At 41.4% G+C, this 23711-nt stretch overlaps 1 protein-coding gene across 1 annotated transcript in view; it reads right to left on the bottom strand.

Moving 5' to 3' along the window:
* LOC146628376 (metabotropic glutamate receptor 8-like) overlaps positions 1 to 23711 on the bottom strand; it is a 129948-nt gene that overhangs the window by 28445 nt on the left and 77792 nt on the right. Inside the window, exons 3-4 of the mRNA XM_085359482.1 lie at positions 2506 to 2641; positions 82 to 236 (exon numbers count right to left, since the gene is read on the bottom strand). Coding sequence (XP_085215608.1) covers positions 82 to 236; positions 2506 to 2641 — 291 coding nt within the window. The remainder of the gene's footprint in view (positions 1 to 81; positions 237 to 2505; positions 2642 to 23711) is intronic.

Genomic DNA, 23711 nt, shown 5'->3' with positions numbered 1-23711 from the left:
GAAGGAAAACATAATTAAAATCAGGATTTCTTTCAAAACATCCTGAAAATCTGGTCAAGTCAAGGTTGTTTCTGGCCTCACCATCCACAGATGCCCTCTTAGGAAGGATGGTGATGGCGCCTTCGGCTACCCGCTCCTGCTGGACTACCGGAGAGATCTTGGACCCCCAGCTGTCGGATCCCACCCACAGGAAGTGACCTGTCAGATTGTTGCTTTTTGCTGCATCCAGGATTCTCCTTTTAGCATCACAGGTGACGGATGAGACAGTCAAAGGGGAGAAGAGGGAGCCAATTCTCATTCAATATTTTATTCGTATGTAGCATGAACATGCAGCGTAAAAAGACATCAAGAAAGTATACGCACAAGACATACACAACCAAAGCACCACAAAACAAGACGCTGCAGATCTTTCATGCTTGATGCCTAAAAACTGTCTTCATCTAAACTAAAACTACTAAAAAAATAAATAAATAAATAAAATAAAACTATTCCCTCTACTCGGAAATAAAAGAATTTCCCAGATGAAGCTGTTTGTTAAACAACCATTGTTATTAATGTAATTTACTGGTTATTTAAATTGTTATTTTACAAAGAAAGAAATGAGGAAATAATGTTTGTAGTTAATTATTAACGGAATAATTTAAGTTTATTTATTTTAATTTTTTGTGTAAAAAAAAAATTGCTTTATGAATAATTTAATGTATGGCAGCTGGTAATTAACAAGTATTTTCTCACTCCAAACCCTTTTAACATACTAGATAGCATACATCCTCCATACATCCTATAACTGCTTATTTAGTTCAGATTTGTGCTGGAGTCTCCTGCAGCCCCCACACCATCTGGTTTCCCATCTTTCTTAGACTGGTAACTGGTCCATGGTGTACTTTGCCTTCCACACTATCACAAAGTAGAAAAGCACAGTTGTCTACTGTGCAAACTGCAAACCAGCAGCCAATTATGCCCTACAAGGATTTGTGAAGCCTGGCAGCATGACTGGCAGCCAGGTAAAAAGGTGGCAAATGCTGGTAGACCTCAGGAAAGACCTGGTCTTTATGAGAAAGGTCTTGACAACCACTCTCTGATCTGATTTCGCCATGTGGTAAAACCAACAACCTTTATTTGTCACATACACAATTATACAGAGTACAACATGTAGTGAAGTCCGAGCTGCAAACAGGCTGCAGACCTAGCCGCGCCCATTGCAGGGCTTGGTTTTTTAGCATGGGGGTCTAGCCAGGACTCTTACTGGATAAAGGGTGGGAATCAAACTTGTGACTCCCGCTCCAAATGTGTGTAGTCATACCACTACACTATCCAGCTGCAGGTACATAGTGGAGAAGAGGGTTCTGCTCATTGAGCTGACCATCACTTGGGAGGGGGGAGTGACAGCAGCCCATAAAAGGAAAGGTGTCAGTTTTTGGCGGTATGCCTCTTTCTGTCATGAATCGGCTGTGGCAGGCAGGGTGTAGGGCCCAGAATGAAGGCCACTCAGACAGAAGCGTAAACTCAAAGAGGCTGCTTTTATTCCAGTAACAAAAAAAACTCCATAAACGATAAACTTCCAAAAACCGAAACTAAACTAGAAACTAATACTAAACAGTAAGAAACCTGGAGACGAGGCACACAGAGGGAAAACCAAACAGCATGAGGGGACGACACGACACTGACTGAGAGAAACACAGGGCTAAAATACACTGAGGGATAACGGGGGAATGGGACACAGGAGGAGAGCACACCTGGGAGTAATCAAACACAATAAGACCAGAGGAAGCCAAACTAGACAACAAAGTAAAACAGGAAACACAACACATAGACGCGGATTTGACAAGGAGAGACAGCTGACAGGGGGACACAGAGCATCCATGGAACACAGAGAGAAAAACCAGAATACTAAGAATGCTAACATAGAAACCAAAATACTAGAAATAATAAATACTGACAAAATCAAAGTTCAATAACAACGCAAACTCGAAACACTGGGTCACTGACCCATGACCGTGACACTTTCATGCATCATTTCGATAGAGGATACACACGTGCATCCTCAGTGATAGCTCTTCCATTAAGCTTTTGTCTCTTTTTCTAAGTTTTAGACTCTTCCAATACTTTTGTTTTTCATGTTTGTCCTGAATCAGCTTAAAATTAAACCTGACTTTTTGTTTGTTATCCCTGCTTATCAAAAAGATGAGCTTCAGGCTTTTATTAAGATTTAGATCTGCAATTAGTGAATGGGTAAGACATTTTCATGTCCTACTCATGTTAATGCACATGTAAAAATATTTTATTTTATACTAATGGCTGGCCCAGTTATGTGAACACATTCCTACAGTCATACTCAAGTCTTTCATCATGTTTAAGTAAAGAAATTCTTTCAACATTTACAGTATAGTTTTTCCCCTTTTTTGTACTAGCAGTACCATAAAATCATATAATCATAATAAAGTACAAATTAAATAGGACCTTGGAATACATGTTAGATGCACAAGAAATAACCTTTTTCTTTACCGAATGTCGTCTTCATTGGCGAACATGATGACAGCGCGGGCATTGGGTGTCTCCACTAAACGGAGGATTATCTTATCAAACTCTCCAGGTCTCGGCTCACGAGGAATTTTCAGAGATTGAGCAATGCACACCCCTCCTGAGAGTGACAGAGGGAGAAAAAACAAATATTTAATAAACAAGACTGAGACTGCTAGGGCTAGCCTCATTTTAACCTTCTGAGGTGGTAATTCTGGCAGCTTTCACAATTAGAATTATGATCTGAATACACTGTTGTTCGTGTGCTACTTTTATCTTTTTAGTTAATCATTTCTTTTCAGTGTTATTTCATTTATTACTTTATATGTGTTGTATGACAATGTGAACAAAATGAAAGAGAAAAGAATAATAATAGGAAGAGGAGAGAAAATATTGGAAAATGTAATAAAATAAAGGAGCACAAACAGAAAAGAATGATGATTCGCCAACTATTGCACCTATACAACCCAAATTTATTTTATCTTGGTCAAATTTTTACTCTGATACTCACATATGACAGCACATGAATCATCACACTTTTATCTGCTGTCAGTGAAACATATGCACCAATGTGATTCTGCATTTCCTTGTATTAATACATCTTAGATTATTTGTGAATCATTTAACATCCCTTGAATCATCCTTAAAATTTGTTTAAAGATTTCTTACATTTAGTTTTTCATGTATGATTTTTAATTTGTTTTTTTACTCTTTCAGTCTGGATACTGCTGCCGGGAAGACCTGGGTCATGAATAAGTCTTCCCGGCATGACAGTGACCCAAAACCCACTGCTAAGGCAACAAGAGAACTGCAATAGAAGAAGCACATTAAGGGCACTGAGTGGCGTAGTCAGTCTCCAGGCCTCAGTCCTATAATAATCTGTGGAGGGAACTGAAGCTTGGAGTTACTTAGTGGCAGCCAAGAAAACAGAACAATATTTTTGATAGATTACTCAGTGATTAATTCCAGCTCAGTAGGGGTGCAATGATCAGCTGCATGTGTGATACTGTGAGATTTATCTACAGCCAAGCAAACAAATATGGAGAATAAATAATTAATTTACTTGAATGTATCAGTTCTTTCAAATCAATATTATCTGTACTTTATATTAAATAAATAGTTGTTTCCCATATCTTCTTAAACAAAGACTTGTTAAACAATTTGAAGAGAGAGGAACAGTGTCACCTGTTAAAGCTAAGCTCAGAGCTGCAGAGAGAAAGGTGGAGATAAAACATTTAAGACCCTGCTGCCATTATCATTAACAACAAGTTGAAAGGGCATTTACTCTTTCTCCCCAGACTGCTTCAATCAGACTAAAACCTCCATTCTTAACTCAGTTCTGCACTACACAGACCCATCAGCACATCAGATTGGAGATGCTGTCTGTAATTTAAGGAATTATGTTTTCGAGGGTTTAAAGGTCATGGTACTGACAGTGTGACTGCAGATGCTCCATCTCACATTTTAGTGAGAGCACATCTTGTCATTCAACTAAAATCTGCTTTTCTTCACACTTGAATAAAATTGAGGATTTGTTAACAACAGTTGTTTTTGTTTCCAATTTGTTCTTTACATGTAATTTGTATTCTTCTGCAATGATAACAACTACAGAAATGTCATTTTAAGTTAAAAGAACTATTCAGCGTGCTGTTCAGTAAAGTTAACTAGTGCTCATTTGAATACAAAAAACAAGAGCTGGTATGAGCATGTAATAATGTTCTCTACGTTGTAAGCTACTAATATTTCAATGTGAAAATTTAGATAAGACACCGATCCTGTTCATAATTTTTATGGACAGGATATCTAGGCGTAACCAAGTGGCGGAAGGCTTTCACTTGGGTGGTCTCAGAATATCATCTATGCTTTTCGCAGATGATGTGGTTCTGTTGGTTTCATCGGGTGATGGCCTCCAGCTCGCCTTGGAACAGTTCGCAGCCGATTGTGAAGCAGTGGGAATGAGAATCAGCACCTCCAAATCTGAGGCCATGGTCCTCAGCCGGAAAAGGGTGGAGCGCCCACTCCGCGTTGGGGACGAGTTCCTGCCCCAAGTGGAGGAGTTTAAGTATCTTGGGATCTTGTTCATGAGTGACGGGAGAAAGGAGCGGGAGATCGACAGACGGATTGTTGCTGCGGCCGTAGCGATGTGGATGCTGTCCCGGTCTGTTGTGATGAAGAGAGAGCTGAGCGTAAAAGCGAAGCTCTCAATTTACCAGTCGATCTACATCTCTACCCCCACCTATGGTCACGAGCTTTGAGTAGTGGCCAAAAGAACGAGATTTCGGATACAAGCGGCAGAAATGAGCTTCCTCTGAAAGGTGGCTGGCCTCTCCCTTAGAGATAGGGTGAGATGTTCGACCATCCGGGACAGGCTCAGAGTAGAGCCGCTGCTGCTCCTTCACATTGAAACGAGCCAGTTGAGGTAGTTCGGGCATCTGACAAGGTTGCCTGCTATGCGCCCCCTGGGTGAAGTGTTCCGGCATGCCACACCCCACCGGGAGGAGGCCTTGGGCAGATCCAGAACACGCTGGAGAAATTATATCTCTCGGCTGGCCTAGGAACGCCTTGGTGTTCCCCCGGACAAGCTGTAGGAGGTGGCTGAGCAAGCCGACCCCGGATAAGTGGAAGAAGATGGATGGATGGATGGACAAAGCGTCTAACATGTGACAACATCGGTTATTCATTACAAGCCCTAATAAAACCTCAGCAAGACTCAAGCTGCAGAATATAGAGGTAACTGCAGAGATGCTATTTTTAATGCCAGGCTTTAGCTTCCCAAAACCTTTTTCTAGTGTTATTAATCGGCCAGCCAAATGCAGCGTATACATGGATGTAAGAATGAACTCACTGAGCACAAGCCATTTATTGAGGTTGACGGTCAACCATACCAAAAAAATAAAGAACAAATTAAAAAAGACTTTCCTAACAGAAACTAAACTGAGCACATCACTAGGAACTAGGACCATAGAAACATGCTCTTAAAAACGTTAACACTGTCTGTGAAGCTAGATTTAAGAAATAAGTCTTTAAAGTTGAAGTAGGGCTCCATGGTGTAAATTTACCTTTACACATGTTTCATGTCTACTTGAAGTCTCTCAAAAACTCAGTTTTCATTATCTCTTCTTTACACTTAAGTATTAATATTCTACTTTATGACAGAATAAAAGGGGGCTCTTTAGATAACACAACACTGAGATCATTGCATCATGTAGTGTTGTACATAACTTTAACTTGGGGTGTTAAACGCAACTGAGCTCCCGTTAAAACCCATCAATCATCTGTCTGTAAAACAATAATGATCCCCTTTAAAATGTTTATAATAACATGGACTTGATGTCTTTACATAGTTTAGATATTTCTACTGAGCTGCACATAAGGCTTTAACACTATACAGTGCATCCAGAAAGTATTCACAATGCTTCACTTGTTCCACATTTTGCCATTTTAGAGCATAATTTGTGTGGTAAATTCAGTTGACTGGATATGATTTGGAAAGTCACGCTACAAGTCATGAAGTCAGACATGATATGTCAGACCATAAAACAAGCCATGAAGTCCAAGAAATTGTCTCTACACCTCTGAGACAGAATTTCATCAAGACACAGATCAGGGGAACCATACAGAAACATTTCTGCAGCACTGAAAGTCTGACTGAGCACAGTGGCCACTATCGCCTGTGAATCTGGAAGAAATGTGGAACAACCAGGACTCTTTCTAACCAATCTGAGCAATTGGGGTAGATTGGGGCATTAGCCAGGGAGATGGCTAAGAACCTGGTGGTCACTCTGACAGAGCTACACTGTTGCTTTGTGAAGAGAAGAGAACCTTCTAGATGGACAAGCCTTTCTATCAATCAGGTTTGTATGGTAGAGTTGCCAAATAGATGCCACTTGTAAAGGGGACATGACAGCCCACCTGGAGTTTGTCAAAAGGCAACCGAACCACTCTAAGGCAATGAAAAACAAAATTCTCTGGTGTGATGAAACAAAGGCTGAACTTTTTGGCCTGAAAACCAAGTGTCATGTCTGGAGGAAACCAGGCACCGCTCATCATCTGGCCAATGCCAATGAGATTTGTGAACTTTTAACCTTTTTCCAATATATAATTCAGGTTATTTGAGGGAGTAAGACATTTCAGATTATTTCACAGTCATTAATCATTAGTTAAACTCTGGTTTTCTTCCACAGTGTGTCTTTTGTTGTGTCTTACTCCCGTCAGCCCCAACTGGTCATAGCAGATGGCGGCCCGTCCCTGAGCCTGGTTCTACTGGTGTTAATTTTTCTGTTAAAAGGGTTTTTTTTATACAATATACAATATATACAATTTATTTAGATACAATCTAAATAAATTGTAATTAAATCAAAATGAACTGCACTGAATAGAATAGAATTGAACTGAACTGTATTGAATACATTACAGTGATGTAGAGTTGCTATGTAAGTAGCAGCTGTCTAGTGCAAACTGATCAGTTTTAATGTGTTGAGAGTGAAATTTCATGTGGCTGTACACACTTTGAAGCTGTGCTGAGTCCAACAGGCATTCACCGTTACATGAACTCCACTGGGGAGTTAGCTTTCAAAATGAGCATGGTACATTAAAAGCTCTGTGCCCTGTCATGCTGCACTGAGATGTTAAATTAGCTGTTGTGATGTTTAACCCTAACCCTGGCAATTGCCCTAATGTGGTATCAGATTCAAAGGCAGTTACAGAGTGAATGTGGTTATGCCTCTTTACATATGAAAATATAAACAAGCCTTTTACTTTGTGATGTTTGTTATGCGCCCGATGAGTTATTGCGCCAGTGACACTGGAAGTTCTAAATAAGCTTCGGTTAGTTCGCCTGAACACTTGTGTGTATTTTTTTCTTCTTTTTTCCCGTTATTGTCTCAGCGAGCAGACAAGATGGTCTGCTCGCTGGAAGCTGTACTGAATGATACACCAGATGCTACACTGTTGCAGGCGAGCTATAGGAACAAATTTAAGGACCCTAATGTTGCATATTATTTAACACATGAGACTTTAAAATGAACTACTCGATCTAAAGTAAACTCTAAATACACTCAACAAAAATATAAACGCAACACCTTTGTTACTGCTCCCATTCCCCATGGGATGGACGTAGAGACCTAAAATTCATTCCAGATACACAATATAACCATCCCTCCCAAACAGTGGTCACAAATCAGTCCAAATGTGTGGTAGTGGGCACATCTGCCATATTGAGATAATCCATCCCACCTCACAGGTGTGCCACATCAGGATGCTGATCTGACATCATGAGTAGTGCACAGGTGTACCTCAGACTGCCCACAACAAAAGGCCACCCTGGAATGTGCAGTTTTTTGTGCTATTGGGGGTCTGGGGACCCAGAACCGGTCAGTATCTGGTGTGACCACCATTTGCCTCATGCAGTGCAACACATCGTCGCATGGAGTCTATCAGATTGTCAATTGTGGCCTGTGGAATGTTGGTCCACTCCACTTCAATGGCTGTGCGAGGTTGTTGGATATTCGTGGGAACTGGTACACGCTGTCGTATACGCCGGTCAAGCACATCCCGAACATGCTCAATGGGTGACATGTCCGGTGAGTATGCTGGCCATGCAAGAACTGGGACATTCTCAGCTGCCATCTGCCCTGAACAATGTGAACCATGATTCATCCGTGAAGCGCACACCTCTCCAACGTGCCAGACGCCATCGAATGTGAGCATTTGCCCACACAAGTCTGTTACGGCGACGAGCTGGAGTCAGGTCAAGACCCCGATGAGGACGACGGGCATGCAGTTGAGCGTCCCTGAGACGGTTTCTGACAGTTTTTGCAGAAATTGTTTGGTTGTGCAAACCAATTGTTCCAGCAGCTGTCTGGGTGGCTGGTCTCAGACGATCTTGGAGGTGAACCTGCTGGATGTGGAGGTCCTGGGCTGGTGTGGTTACACGAGGTCTGCGGTTGTGAGGCCGGTTGGATGTGCTGCCATATTCTCTGAAACGCCTGTGGAGACGGCTTATGGTTGAGAAATGAACATTCAATGCACGGGTGACAGATCTGGTTGACATTCCTGCTGTCAGCATGCCAGTTGCACGCTCCCTCATTGCTTGTGGCATCTGTGGCATTTTGCTGTGAGACAAAACTGCACATTCCAGGGTGGCCTTTTGTTGTGGGCAGTCTGACGTACACCTGTGCACTACTCATGATGTCAGATCAGCATCCTGATGTGGCACACCTGTGAGGTGGGATGGATTATCTCAATATGGCAGATGTGCCCACTACCACACATTTGGACTGATTTGTGACCACTGTTTGGGAGGGATGGTTATATTGTGTATCTGGAATGAATTTTAGGTCTCTACGTCCATCCCATGGGGAATGGGAGCAGTAACAAAGGTGTTGCGTTTATATTTTTGTTGAGTGTATTACTGAATAAGAAGAACAGACTGTTAGGCAACTGTAGCAGCTTGCTGAGGGGCTGACATACAAACAAGATCCTAATCTCAAGAAACAAGCCAAATGATAGAAACACACTTTCACATTATGATCTGCCATGACAATGTCTGAGTAATATCTGATGGGTTTACATGCCTGAAGAAGCATGTTGCAGTCTTATCAAATGAGCTTCTGTAGAGAATTAATGTCATTGTCTCATCAACTACAGTGTACTCAGTCCTCTTTTCACTTACTGTGTGTGAAAAGACTGTAGAAGACAGTCTTCTACCTACAATATTGTTGACTTCCCTCTCAGGGGGTCAAAGGTCTTAGCATCCAGCTTTATGCGACTGCTAAAAAAGAGCTTTTCTCTATTTCCTAATAATAAAGCATTTTTATTCTTAATCAAAGATACGATATATTATCATGTTATAATAACATTATTTTTGATCAAAATGAGAAATGTAGTTTGAGTAGGTAAAATGACTATTCTAATGGCCCTGTTGTGTGTGTGTGTGTGTGTGTGTGTGTGTGTGTGTGTGTGTGTGTGTGTGTGTGTGTGTGTGTGTGGTGAATGCATAAATGGTGGTTGACAAACACAGAGTTTAAAAGGATAAAAGAAAGTATTCCCCTGGATCTGAATTAAAAAGTGAATGTTATGTGCTAAAGATAAATAGATAAATTAAAGTGGAATCACATAAACTGAATGAAACATTAAGGGAATTATATCTATATGTGATTCAGTGCTTAAATGTGATAGAATTTCTGTGTTAAGAATGAAAAAATTAACTTTTATGGATTAAAGTAGTTCAAAGTTGACATTTTGTCTTAAATCATGTAAGTCAGATTGACAGAGAGAGCATACGAGAGCAGAAAGTGTGAGTGGACATCAGATGATTGGATGTTGATAATGTGATTGGATGTCCCCATGGGTAAGGTTAAAAAGATGTGACAACCAGTGGGAAAGGGAGGTGAACAGGGGATCGACCCAGGCCAACCTGTGAACCTGCAAACTGGTTGTATATCTTTTTAAGAAGAATAAACTGTTTGCTTCGAAAGGAATGTATGAGAAAGTCTCACATATCTTATCTCAGATTTAGTGTGTGACTAGAAAAATGTATAAAAAGGATCAACAGGATCGCCTAGATGAGCACGTGCATAGACTTTCACTGTGTATGCTGTTGCTCCCCTGCAAGTATATAAACACATTAAACTTGCTGCTCATTAAAATTTCTGCTCTGCGTGTCTCACTTTTTAAGAACATTTTTCTGACAGCTATCCTCAACGCTCATTTTTACTGTGTTAGATGGTCAATTCAGAAGGAGTTTGATTTACTTCCACTGAATGCCCATGGGATGCTGCTTTCCTGTTGGGTGATTATCATGGACTTAGAACAAGAGGATGAGTGCATCTTTGGATCCAGTTGTGCTCCTACCTCTCCTCATCAAAGATAAGAAAATGCTCAGCGTTAGCTACATAAGTATAGTTTAAGTGATTTAATTATTGTTTAGTGATTTTTTACTATTTTATTTTCCTTTTGAATTAGTCCTGCAAAATTGCTATGATAAAATTTCCTGTTCCTTAAAGTCTACATTGCTGACATTCACTTTTTCACTCTTTGAGGACCACTAAAGGTAACAGTCCCTTGGGGCCTACGGTATGGACCTCTATAACCAGTCCAGATTAACAAGTGCCACGACTGAGAGGGGGGCTGCCATAACAGCTGTGACTGATGCAATGTGACCTGCAAGGCTACACAGGTTTTCTCATATCAGGGCAGGCAGGGAAGACACCTGGACATCAAGGCAGTCAGGCTGGGCGAGTCCCTTCACCCACATTGGCTCTGCATTACCTGAGAGGGGGTGGCTGTAGCTCAGGTGGTAGAGCAGAGTCCCGTCTGCTCCAGTCTGCATGGGCAAGATGCTCTGATTCATCACATTGTGAACGTTAGGTAGAAAGAGAATAGAAGAAAAAGGGCTTGTGTGAATGAGCAATGTGTAAGGCACTATATAAGAATCAGTCAATTTACCATCTAAGACTTATAGTGTAACAGATTAGGACTTTTCTTTTCTATCAGAGAGCTGAAACAGATTTCTTGTTTAGAGTTGTGGGTACTGCAGACTGACTAAATCAAACCTTGTAGTAAGTTCTTGTACTGTTTAAGTTGCCAACTTCGGGAGCAGAAGAATCCTGATTTGCATTTGTTGACCTCACCACACTATTTATATCCAGACCTGTTAAAATACAGACCTGTGGCCATAGTGTGGATGGATGCATGGATGCAGTTATTCCGTTATTTAATCAGCACTGAAAACTGATTTAGTACTGGAAGGTTTCATTTCTGGTGTCATTAGGATTCTTTTACTTTTTTCAAGTGAAGTGCACCAAAAATAAATATATTCCTCATAAAGGTTTTTCTTAATGCCGTACACCATAATAACATGGGAATGGTTGGTGATATTAAAGTCCTGTTTGTGGCACATTAGTATATGTGAGGGGGCAAACTCCTCAAGATGGGTGGTGACCATGGTGGCCATTTAGAAGTCGGCCATCTTGGATACAACTTTTGTTTTTTCAATAGGAAGAGGGCCATGTGACACATCAAACTTATTGGTAATGTCACAAGAAAAACAATGGTGTTCTTGGTTTCAACGTAACTTTATTCTTTCAAGAGTTATTTACAAGTTTCTGACCACTTATAAAATGTATTCAATGTGCTGCCCATTGTGTTGGATTGTCAATACAACCCTCTTCTCCCACTCTTCACACACTGTTTCTCTTTGTTCACAGCCATTGACATGTCGAAGAGGTTAACACGTGAGGAGCGAAATTGTGTTGATATCTGGTGAACGCAGTAACTGGGTCATTGCAGCAGATTTCAATGCAAGACACCCTACGAGACCACCCATCTCCCACGCTACAGTTAGCAAACTGCTTGCTAAGTTTCGTGAAACTGGTTCAGTGTTGGATTTGCCAAAATGTGGATGCAAGAAAACTGTCACTAATGAAGAAACATCAGTGGCTGTCCTAGCTTCATTCAGCAAGAGCCCACAGCGTAGCACTCGCCGCATGTCACTGGAGAGTGGCATTAGTCCAACATCCCTTCAGCAGATATTAGCTACTCACAAATGGCACCCTTACAAACTCCAGCTACTGCAGCATCCCAACGAGGATGACCCAGATCGGCGCACAGAATCTGCAGAATGGGCAAAACAAAAATTGGAACAGGACCCTCAGTTCACGCAGAAGATTTTGTTCAGCGATGAGGCAAACTTTTATGTGAATGGTGGAGTTAACAAACAAAACCACCGCTATTGGTCTGACACTAACCCACATTGGATGGATCCCTCCAAGACTGTTGGAACAACAAAAGTGATGGTTTGGTGTGGTATATGGGGTACAATGATAGTGGGTCCATTCTTCATCAATGGAAACCTCAAGGCCACTGGATATTTGATATTGCTACATGATGATGTGTTTCCCTCTTTATGCACTGAAGCTGGCACGTTCCCTGAGTTTTCCCAGCAAGATGGTGCACCACCACATTATGGGTGCCCGGTCCGAGCATTCCTAGATGAACAGTTTCCTGGAAAGTGGATTGGTCGTCGTGGGCCAGTTGAATGGCCCCCAACGTCTCCCGATCTGACCCCCTTAGACTTTTATCTTTGGGGTCATCTGAAGGCAATTGTTTATGGTGTGAAGATACGAGATGTGCAGCACCTGAAACTACGGATACTGGATCCCTGTGCTGGCATTTCTCCTGCGGTGTTGCTATCAGTGTGTGAAGAGTGGGAGAAGAGGGGTTGCATTGACAATCCAACACAATGGGCAGCACATTGAACACATTTTATAAGTGGTCAGAAACTTGTAAATAACTCATGAAAGAATAAAGTTACGTTGAAACCAAGCACACCATTGTTTTTCTTGTGACATTACCAATAAGTTTGATGTGTCACATGGCCCTCTTCCTATTGAAAAAACAAAAGTTGTATCCAAGATGGCCGACTTCTAAATGGCCACCATGGTCACCACCCATCTTGAGGAGTTTGCCCCCTCGCATATACTAATGTGCCACAAACAGGACTTTAATATCACCAACCATTCCCATGTTATTACGGTGTATCTATATAAATGGCCCACCCTGTATGTCAGAGACTGTGACACTTATGTTTAGTCCTCAAGTCTCATATGCCAGGCTTTTGAAATTTAATGAATTTATGATTCCTTTCGGGTTCAAAAGTCATTTCAAATGGAGTTTTGTTCCTTATTTCTTTTGTAATAAAGGTAATATAGGTTGTATCATATTTATATATATTGCTTACTGTTTCCCCAGTGACTGTTGTACAGTATATGCTGAGCCCATTGTCTGAGTATTCTGGACGGAGTCATATATAAGTCTGGGTTCTATTATTAAACTATTCTTACGTGGTTTTTTTTACATTGTTGTTCATTCTTAAGGGTTTATTTTCTAACCTTTTTATATGAATCCTCTGGTCTTAGTTTTAGTTGCTCTGTCTTTCAGGTTGTATTTGGCTAGTTTTGCTTAGTTTCCATTCGGTTCTCGTGTCACATCTGCTTTGGCTTTCAGTGATCGCTCGTGTCAAGTTAATCTTGTTCCCCCATTTAGATGTTTAATTTCCAATTTATTCTATTAGTGGTTTGTTATTCTGTATCTTCTCTAGCTTATGTTCATGTCCCTCCCATTATTGATTCCCTGATTCTCCTCAGCTGTGAATTAATCTCCCTGCACTTCTTCCCTCATTACCACTTGTATATATTGTCTCAGTCTTCCTCTGTCATGTTGTCAAGGGAAGACTTAGCTCTGTTTTCCCAGTATTATGTTTCTAGTGTTCTCTCTATATTCAGCAGCTTCGCTCTCAGTTATTCTCTGGTTTTGGTACTTTGCTTATCTCATGTTCACGATAATCAGCTCATAAGTTATAAGGTTTTCATGTAACATGCATGACTGAGTAAATGGGTTAAATGCAGAGAGGAATTTCCCCATGGGGATCAATAAAGTATACATAACAGAACTAATTAGAAATTCATTTAAGCCATTTGTTAATATTCAATTCGATTTGATTTATATAGAGCCAATTTACAACAGCAGTAACCTTAAGGTGCTTTGTACTTGAAGGTAAAGACCCTGCAATTATAAGCTTACAACACCTGTTATTCTCAGGCAGTCTCCCATCCAAGTACCAACCCTTTCCCAGTGGGATTAATACAATTTTTAATTGTGTCTGAGGAAAGCATACGTTTAAAGGCAGTAATATTAATGATAATAATAGCAACAACAACAACAACAAGTTACGACTAAACTGAAGTGTCTTAGATGGAAAAAGTATTTTGCTGTTTTTAAAAAACAAACTGTAAAAAAAAGTTTTTAAAAAGAGTATTAAACGGCAACACCAACAGACTGTAAAATCCAAACAGTATACTTCTGTAGTAGAAACTGAATTACTGCTAATAAAGAGAACATAATCAAGAAAAGTCAAGAAACAGTACATAATCACATACATACATCACAAGCAAGTAACATAAAATATATTTCTGTCTATAGAAAAATACCAATTTGCTTTTTTGATATTTACTTTACAATGTGTATATTACACATTTCACCATTCAGAAATTCACATCCTGTTTTCAATAAAAATAAGTACGGTTTATATTTGTCAAAGTGTTTTAAGTTCAAGTTAAAACATGAACAAAACTAAGCCAATCACATAAAAGCACATAAAAGGGAACCAGGAAACTACTAAGAAAACTAAACTGGAAAAATGTGAAACTAGAGATGCTAGAAAACAGTAACACCAGAGCCAAATGACACGGAGGGAAAGTGACGAATCCTCATGATACAGATGAGAGGGTGAAGTGGAAACACAGCTGGAGCAAACAAGACAAAACGAGACGGGGGAAGCAAAACTAAACATAATGCACACGGGACAAAAGACTATCACAATAAAACAGGAAACAGACTGAGACCAGCCACAGGAAACAAGGGAAACACATACTGAGACTCAGACTGACTAAATACAGGGAAGGGAGGAAGGAGACAGAGACAAGAGTTGGAAGAGATCGAGGGACAGAGAGGGAGACAGAGGCAGAGAGAGAGCGAATGGGTGAGAGACAGAGACAGAGAGTGACACCAAATTTGACATTCATTAACAGACACAATAGACTACATACTGGGGACACAGGGGAGGACACAGCAAGGACAGAGTGAGACAGACTGGACACATAAGGAAAGAGAATAAACCAGAACTAAGAACTACAATCATAACAAAACTCAGCGGCTCTCCAAAGTGAACATTAGCATCTCATTAACCCTCAAGAACTGAACAACAGACTAGGCAAACTCAAAAACCTGGGACAAAGACCCAGGCCAATGAAACTAAACTAATACACTAAGGAGCCAATCATCCCCAGTTCTTAACTTTCAGGGTTGGCAGGTGGACTGCCAGAGCTAAAAATGTTTCTTCAACCATCTAAAATTTCATTGGTACATGTTTGGCAACAGACTCAGATGTTAAAAAACATATTGGAGATGGGATTTCACAATGAGGCATCCCAGTTTATTACTCAGCATGGATCAGATGCAGTCAAACCCAGAAGGTTTGGACCAGAACTTCACATATTTATAAAAGAGAAGACAAAAATGAATTAGTCAAAAATGGGACACTTTCATTTGCAGTATGAAAGGTTTTTTAGCCTCACTTTGGGTTTGTTGTTCACAGAAACAGAAATTTTGGCACAAGCTTGGCTCTGTCTCATGTATCCGCATTAAAAAAAAACCCAGCTTACAGTGCTATGTATAGCCTTTGAATAAAGTCTAAAGTGGCCTCATTTGCCAAAATTTCATAAAGTGGGCACCATGTCTTTAAAATGCAAATGAGGATAAAAGAAGAGTGTCTCAGTTGCAGGAATCATTTAAACAGAGCTTGTCTTGCAATGGTTAAGCTTGTGGGGTGTTTGCAGTCACTGCAGGATGTGTAGGAGACAGACAGGGCATCATCAGAAGTCTTTTAGACACTATATGTTTAGCTTTTGATGCTACTGTTAGGTGCTCAAAAGACCAACGGCATATTTCGCTGATGTGATCAAAATGTTTTGACATGTCAGAAATATAACAGAGAAATCTGTTCTAAGTACATTGGTTGGTGAAAATAGAGCATAACTAGGTGGCTTTCAGCATTCTTTGCATTCAGTTGGCAAATATCAGCAAGCAGCTTCATTCTATATCACACTTATTCAGTGAAATAAAATAATAACAGTTGTCAGTGATGCCTGCTCTGTTCTGTCTTGGGTCTCTTGGGGGTCCCAGAACAGAGCCATAGTACCAAATAAATGAAAATAACTGAAGATAGAATCTGCAGATGGTTACTGACTGAAATTAAGTTAACCTTTTCACACAAAATGGGTTTTTTTGTACAGATATAGACAAAACGTGCTTTGGAATTAATCTGCAATCATTATTATACCAAGACAAATCTAGGAAAAGCTCTCACATGACATCTTGCAAATTTTGGATTTGTCAAACACTGTTCATCCCTCAGTTTAACTTTTCTATAGGTTTCAGTTTCACCGAAAAACTTCATCATACTATAACTAGTTTAGCAAATGACGAGTATGCTGATAGACCATATGGCTGCCAACTCTGGTTGCGCTTTGCAGTTTGCCTCCACATCTGTCTCCAAACAAAATGAAGGAAATGAATTAATGGGAAAAAACCATTAGACTCTCAGCCTTTTCCTAAAAGGAGTAGTATGTGTACCAGGATACTAAAGAAATTCAGTGGAAAATAACTAACAAACCCACAGTGAGTGAGTATTTAGACAAGATGGCGCCGAGTATGGCAGCCTCGTCGCGAGCTCCCCCAAGCAACGGCTTTCTTCTGTGTTTAATTTTACTTTTCCTTTATTTTTTCACGAGCAGCACTTGTCTCCTTGTGTACGACCGACAAACCTTACTGGACATAAAAGACGGTCTTTCTTATAACTTTCCGGAGTTCAAGTTTTGCAACACGGACGCTCCGTTTGCAGACCCCCCATTCCAGAGGTGGGACCAAGTCATTGTTTTGCAAGTCTCAAGTAAGTCTCAAGTCTTTATCCTCAAGTCTCAAGTCAAGTCTCAAGTAATGTCAGGCAAGTCAGAGTCGAGTCTCAAGTCACTGGTGTAAAAGTCCGAGTCAAGTCACAAGTCTGAAACTTTGAATTTCAAGTCCTTTCGAGTCTTTAAAAAAAAAATGAAAAAAAGCATGTTGCAGTTTTATGCTAAATGTAAATATTAGACCATGTAATTTTAAAATCTGTGTTTTTCTCAACACATGACAAAATAGTGAACTTAGAAAATATACACAAATTGTGAAATTGCACCTCTTTAAAATGCAGCTCAATTAAACCTAGCTCCAAGAATAATTTTCACCGACAGTTCTGAGATAAGCTGCATGTTATTCTTGGATGCGGTTGTAGGACCAGCTTTAAAATCGCATGACAAAAATATCATACACATTAAAAAAAAACTGCATCACCAACGTAGCCTGGACAACATTTGCTAGTTAGATGAAGTCAGCTATCTCATCTTAGCATATTTATATGCATATTTATAATCATACGGTTCTTGGAGTGAGTGCATACACTCATGAAGTTTAGTAACTTCAGGTCACTGCAACAAGCCCAGGTACAGTTTACCGACGGATGGGTGCAGGACCTTGAAATGCACCGTGTAGAAAGTAAAGACCATCGTACGTATCATAAGTTTACCAGTCTCACAAATCGTCGTCATAAATACACATTCCTTAACCGTTTATTAATAGGACCTTTGAGCTCAACGGTAATTAATTAGTAGTGGAAATAATTTCTGGTAGCATCACAGAAATGTAGCAGTGACAATAATACTGTATGCTGTAATCGTACTGGGCAATTAGTGATACAAAACAACTGTTTTATCCTGTGAATAAAAGTATATGTTTTTGTCAATGTACCATAATAACAGAGGCGAAACGCAATATTGTGTCAGGACAATTCACTATTTATGCACAATAAACAAAGGAGCATAGCGCGACAATTTCTGTTCAGCGCCAGACTTGCTTGTAACCTATATCACTAATTATGTTAAGAAAAATGACGTATTAACTACTAAAAAACACTGACCTTCGTGTAAATGCTTGGAGCAGACTAACCTGTGAGCTGGAGTGTTCTGGGACGTTATATTTGATCTTTGAATGGCTGCAATCCAGGCCATCCGTCGCGTCTTTGTTACTTCGGAAACATGGCTTGAACAATTTCTCTTCAACGACGTAATCCGATAACAACCGATCTCTTTATCCGTCGGCTTCCCGTGGCTGTCATGCGACCGGCTATTGCAGTTAATAATACAACGGCTTCTTGACATTTTTGTGTTTCTTTTTATCGCTGTATAACTGATTTCAATTGAAAGTCTGTGTGCGCTAGTACCGCTTGCCACGAGTTCCCAGAATCCTTTGCGGTTCTACCCGTGAATGACGTCACATTTTCAATCTCTATATAATATGCATGTTAAATTTTATATTTGGGGTAAAATATCAAGTCTTTTCAAGTAAACCGGTTCAAGTCCAATTCAAGTCCCAAGTCATTGGTGTAAAAGTCCAAGTCAAGTCACAAGTCTTAGAACATTTTTTCAAGTCAAGTCTAAAGTCATAAAATTAATGACTCGAGTCTGACTCGAGTCCAAGTCATGTGACTCGAGTCCACACCTCTGCCCCATTCATCTCACCTGAGACGCCTTTGTTCTCTGGCCCTGGAGGCCGCAAACGCCGACGCAGAGGGAGAAGATCTGGCGTTCTGGTTCGACTGAGACGGCGCACTTACAGACCACCGTTACCCAGTTTATTACTGGCTAATGTGCAGTCTCTGGGGAACAAGCTGTGCGAGCTTCGGGCACGGATCTCATTCCAGCGAGAGATGCGGGACTGCTGCGTGATCTGCCTCACAGAAACCTGGCTATCGGACAAAGTACCGGACTCCGCAATACAACTACCGGGGTTCTCCGTGCACCGCGCGGACAGGTCACAGGATCTTACTGGGAAAAGCAGAGGCGGTGGTGTGTGTTTCATGATCAACAACAGCTGGTGTGATTATGCGAACGTGCACCCGGTCAAATCCTTCTGCTCACCGGACCTGGAGTACCTGATGATTAAGTGCCGGCCATTCTGGCTACCGAGGGAATTTACAGCAGTGATTATTACGGCTGTTTACATACCCCCACAAGCCGACACTGACCGTGCACTCAGGGAACTGTACAGCGCGATCAGCAGCGAGGAAACCGCACACCCAGAGGCAGCGTTTATCACAGCCGGAGACTTTAATAAGGGAAACCTGAAGAAAGTCTCACCAAAACTCCATCAACACATCCTTTTAACACACGTGGAAACCGGCTACTCGACCACTGTTACACCTCTTTCCGGGATGCGTACAAAGCCCTCCCCCGCGCCCCATTCGGCCAATCAGATCACTGCTCCATCCTGCTCCTGCCCGCCTACAGGCAGAAGCTGAAACAGGAAGCTCCAACCCGGAGGGCGGTGCACTGTTGGACGGACCAATCGGAGTCTGCGCTGCGGGACTGTTTTGATCACGCGGACTGGGAAATGTTTCACGTGGCCGCCAGAGACATTGATGAGTACACAGACTCAGTCTGTGGATTTATCAGGAAATGCGTGGAAGATGTCGTCCCATCCAGAACAGTTAAATCCTTCCCAAATCAAAAACCCTGGATTAACGGAGATGTTCGCGCGGCACGGAACACCGCCTTTGCCTCCGCGAACACATCGGACTACAAACACGCACATTACCAACTCCGGAAGACGATCAAAGCAGCCAAACGTGAGTACAGGGACAGGGTGGAGCAACAGTTTGACAACCCTCGGAGTATGTGGCAGGGACTAAACACGATCACAGACTTTAGAGGGAAAACCAGCACACCGCAGACCACGGCCTCTCTGTGTGAGGATCTAAATGTATTCTACGCTAGATTCGACACAGCGAACACCATAAGACCGGACAGTGTGCGCACCGCGGATGACGTCAGTGCGCACACTGTGTCTGAGGAGGATGTGCGGAAGTGCTTCAGGAAGGTGAACGCGCGCAAAGCTACTTGTCCGGACGGGATTCCCGGCCGCGTCCTCAAGTCATGCGCGGCTCAGCTGGCTGGAGTGTTCACACACATCTTCAACCTTTCCCTCTCTCTGTCTGTAGTCCCAGCCTGCTTCAAAATGGCCACCATCGTCCCTGTACCCAAATCCTCCACCATCTCCTCATTGAACGACTGGCGACCTGTAGCCCTGACCCCCATCGTAAGCAAATGCTTCGAGAAGCTGGTCAGGGACTTCATCTGCTCTGCACTACCCGACTCACTGGACCCTCTACAGTTTGTATACCGCCACAACAGGTCCACTGATGATGCCATAGCCCTGACACTACACACTGCCCTGTCACACCTGGAGAAGAGAGACACGTATGTGAGAATGCTGTTTGTAGATTACAGCTCAGCATTCAATACCATCGTTCCCTCGAAGCTGGACAGGAAACTGCAGGATCTAGGACTGAGCAGCTCCCTCTGCAGCTGGATCCTTAGCTTCCTGTCTGACAGACGCCAGGTGGTCAGACTGGGCAGCATCACCTCATCCCCCATCACACTGAACACTGGTGCTCCACAGGGGTGTGTACTGAGCCCTCTCCTGTACTCACTCTACACCTACGACTGCACAGCCACTAACAACTCCAACATCATTGTGAAGTTTGCGGACGACACTACAGTGGTGGGTCTTATCACCAACGGTGATGAGACGGCTTACAGGGAGGAGGTCAGCGCCCTGACCCACTGGTGTCAAGACAACCATCTCACCCTCAACGTCGCAAAGACAAAGGAGTTGATAGTGGACTTCCGGAGGTGCAGAGAAGTACACACCCCCATCACCATCAACGGCGCTACTGTGGAGAGAGTGAGCAGCTTCCGGTTCCTTGGAGTACATCTGGCTGAGGATCTTACGTGGTCAGTACACACAAACAAAACAGTGAAGAAGGCGCAGCAGCGCCTCTTCTTTCTCAGGAGACTGAAAAGATTCGGCATGAGCCCCCGCATCCTCAGGACCTTCTATCACTGTGCCATTGAGAGCATCCTCACTGGATGCATCACCACCTGGTATGGCAACAGCACCGCCTACAACTGCAAAGCTCTCCAGCGAGTAGTGCGGTGCTCTGAACGGATAATTGGAGGTGAGCTTCCCTCCCTCCAAGACATCTACAGGAAGCGCTGCCTGAGGAAAGCGGGGAGGATCATCAAGGACTCCAGTCACCCCAGCCATAAACTGTTCAGACTGCTTCCATCAGGAAGGAGGTTCTGCAGCATCCGGTCCCGTACCAGCAGACTGAGAGACAGCTTTTTCCATCAGGCCATCAGACTGCTGAACACGTCAGACACCTCAGCTTCACTACTGGAACTTTAACATTATGCACTCCACACTGTATATAAATGCCACTTGTTTTGCACATGTCTCACTCTGTATATTTTATATATTTTATTATTATTATTATTATTATTATTATTATTATTATTATTGTTATTTTTATTTTTTTTACTATTTAATTTGTAAAAATGTGTATACACACACACACACACACACACGTAGGAAAATATTTAGTATACACATCCAGAAATGCATACACTATTATATATTGTACATATATTTATTAGTTTCAGGTTGGCCATTCTTGTATTTTGCTCGTTTGTGTTGTTGTGTTTGCACATCTCTGTTGCTTGTGGGGCTCGCACACAAGAATTTCACTCGCATGTGCTGTGCCAGTGTGCCTGCACATGTGATGTGACAATAAAAGTGATTTGATTTGATTTGATTTGATTTGAGGTGGCTTGCAGAGATGGCGAGATCCTTTCTTGTGAGGGAAATGTGTTCAAAATATGTTCACTTAGGTTTCTGTCTGCTTCAACCAGCTCTGATGATTAAGACAAGAAGCAGCAGTTACTGAATCAAATGGAAACAGACATAGAAAATAAAGGCCGTGGTAATAATAATAACAAAATACCTTGTACCTAGGCTCCTGTGGAGGTAAGGTGAGTAACATAGTCCTGATGACATTACAGGGATAGAATAACACTATGAGTGCTCAGTAAGAGGACAAAAATAAAGTCCATAAAGAATACTGTATGAGATCTTTTGCCCAGTTTAAAACTCTTTACATCCATCAGATCACCAGTGAACCTGGGTATGGTTAGGTTGCATTATAACTACATGCTAAACAACTGTGGTTTCAGACATTAGGAACTGTTACCTATCAAGTTTCTTATTTGCATTGTGGCCTTCACATCCTTCTGATTTCTATTTAATTATGCTTCAATACTGTGCAAAAGTTTTGAGCCACCCATTAGTTATTTATATTCTGCTACCACAAAGATGCAGTAGTTTCTTGAAACTAGACTATAAAGAGACAGATTCAACATATTTCTCCTATATCAGCTTCCCTTTACTGGCTCTCTGATTAATCAAGAATCTAATTTAAAATACTTCTCACCACATACAAGGTCTTCAATCAGGTCCCATCTTATCTTAAAGACCTTATATAACTGTATGGTCTGATGGTTGGGGTTACTATGTGGTATTGTAGGGTCTTTACCTTACAATATTAAGTTCCTTGAGGAAAATCTTGTTTCAATATAAATAAAACTGAACTGAATTAAAACAACAATACATGGAAAAACAGTAAATACAACAGGGCAAAAACAGGGTTTGTACAGTTCTAACTAAGTTCGAAAGTCAGTATTTGCTGACCACCGTTATTCTTCATCATCGTCAGCCTGAATTTTCTTGTGCAGGCTTTCTGGTAATTTCTTTACTTTAGTCTATTCAGTTGTTCCACTGTGTGTGTTTTTCTATCCAGGTATGCTTTTTCTGCAATTGTGGTTGGCATCACTGTCATGCTCAAAACGAAGCTGCCTTTTGTCTGTTAGGTGTTTTCCAGATGGTATTTCATGGTGGATCAAAATCTATTGGAATCACAAACGCAGAAAAGTACCATCAGTTTGGGCAGTTATCAACACCACTGGCTGAAATGCAGCCCCGAACCACAACAGAGCCTTTGTTATGTTACAGATAGCTGTAGACACCTACTGCTGCTCTCATCAGTCTCTTTTGTACATACTGAAAACAATTTGAACCAAAAACCTCAAGTTTGCATTTGTCACTCCAGAAGACCTACTGCCGCTACTTTTCACTCCAGAAAAATGTCATTTGACATAACTATGCCTTATCTCACTGTGTCCCTTCCTGAAGAATGGCTTCCACTGAGGCCTTTTCTGATTAGATTTTGGTAAACAGCAGATGTGTCTTGGTTCAAGCTGGATTTTCTAGGTCGGCCACTGCCAGAAGGCTAGTAATAATAAAGTGGCAAAAGTTACCGTTTAAAATTGGCTCTTTGCTAAATTGTCTGACATGTATAGATGTGACACCACTTCAGCCCTTGAGTTCAGTAAATTTTTATGCTTGAATAATTCATAGGTCAGTGGTAAGTGGCTTAAGATAAACAACAAACAAAAAGAAAATGTTTTCCTTTGAAAATGACTGTGGACAAGGACAAGACTAAAAACCAGAAAAGCTGGCAAGGTGTGCATTTAGTATATTACTTTAGTTCAATATCTAACCTTATACAGTGGTAGGCTTGAGGATTAGTTAGCAGTAGTCTATAAAATGCTGCCAGTTAATGTTACAGATTGCTGCTAGAGCTA

This window comes from Diplotaxodon limnothrissa, linkage group LG7 (assembly GCF_057381915.1).
Source record: "Diplotaxodon limnothrissa isolate DT_005_m linkage group LG7, D_limnothrissa_male_GT1.1, whole genome shotgun sequence".
Classification (NCBI taxonomy): Eukaryota; Metazoa; Chordata; class Actinopteri; order Cichliformes; family Cichlidae; genus Diplotaxodon; species Diplotaxodon limnothrissa.
The sequence above is the reverse complement of the archived record's forward strand: the minus strand, read 5'-3'. Positions and strand labels throughout refer to the sequence as shown.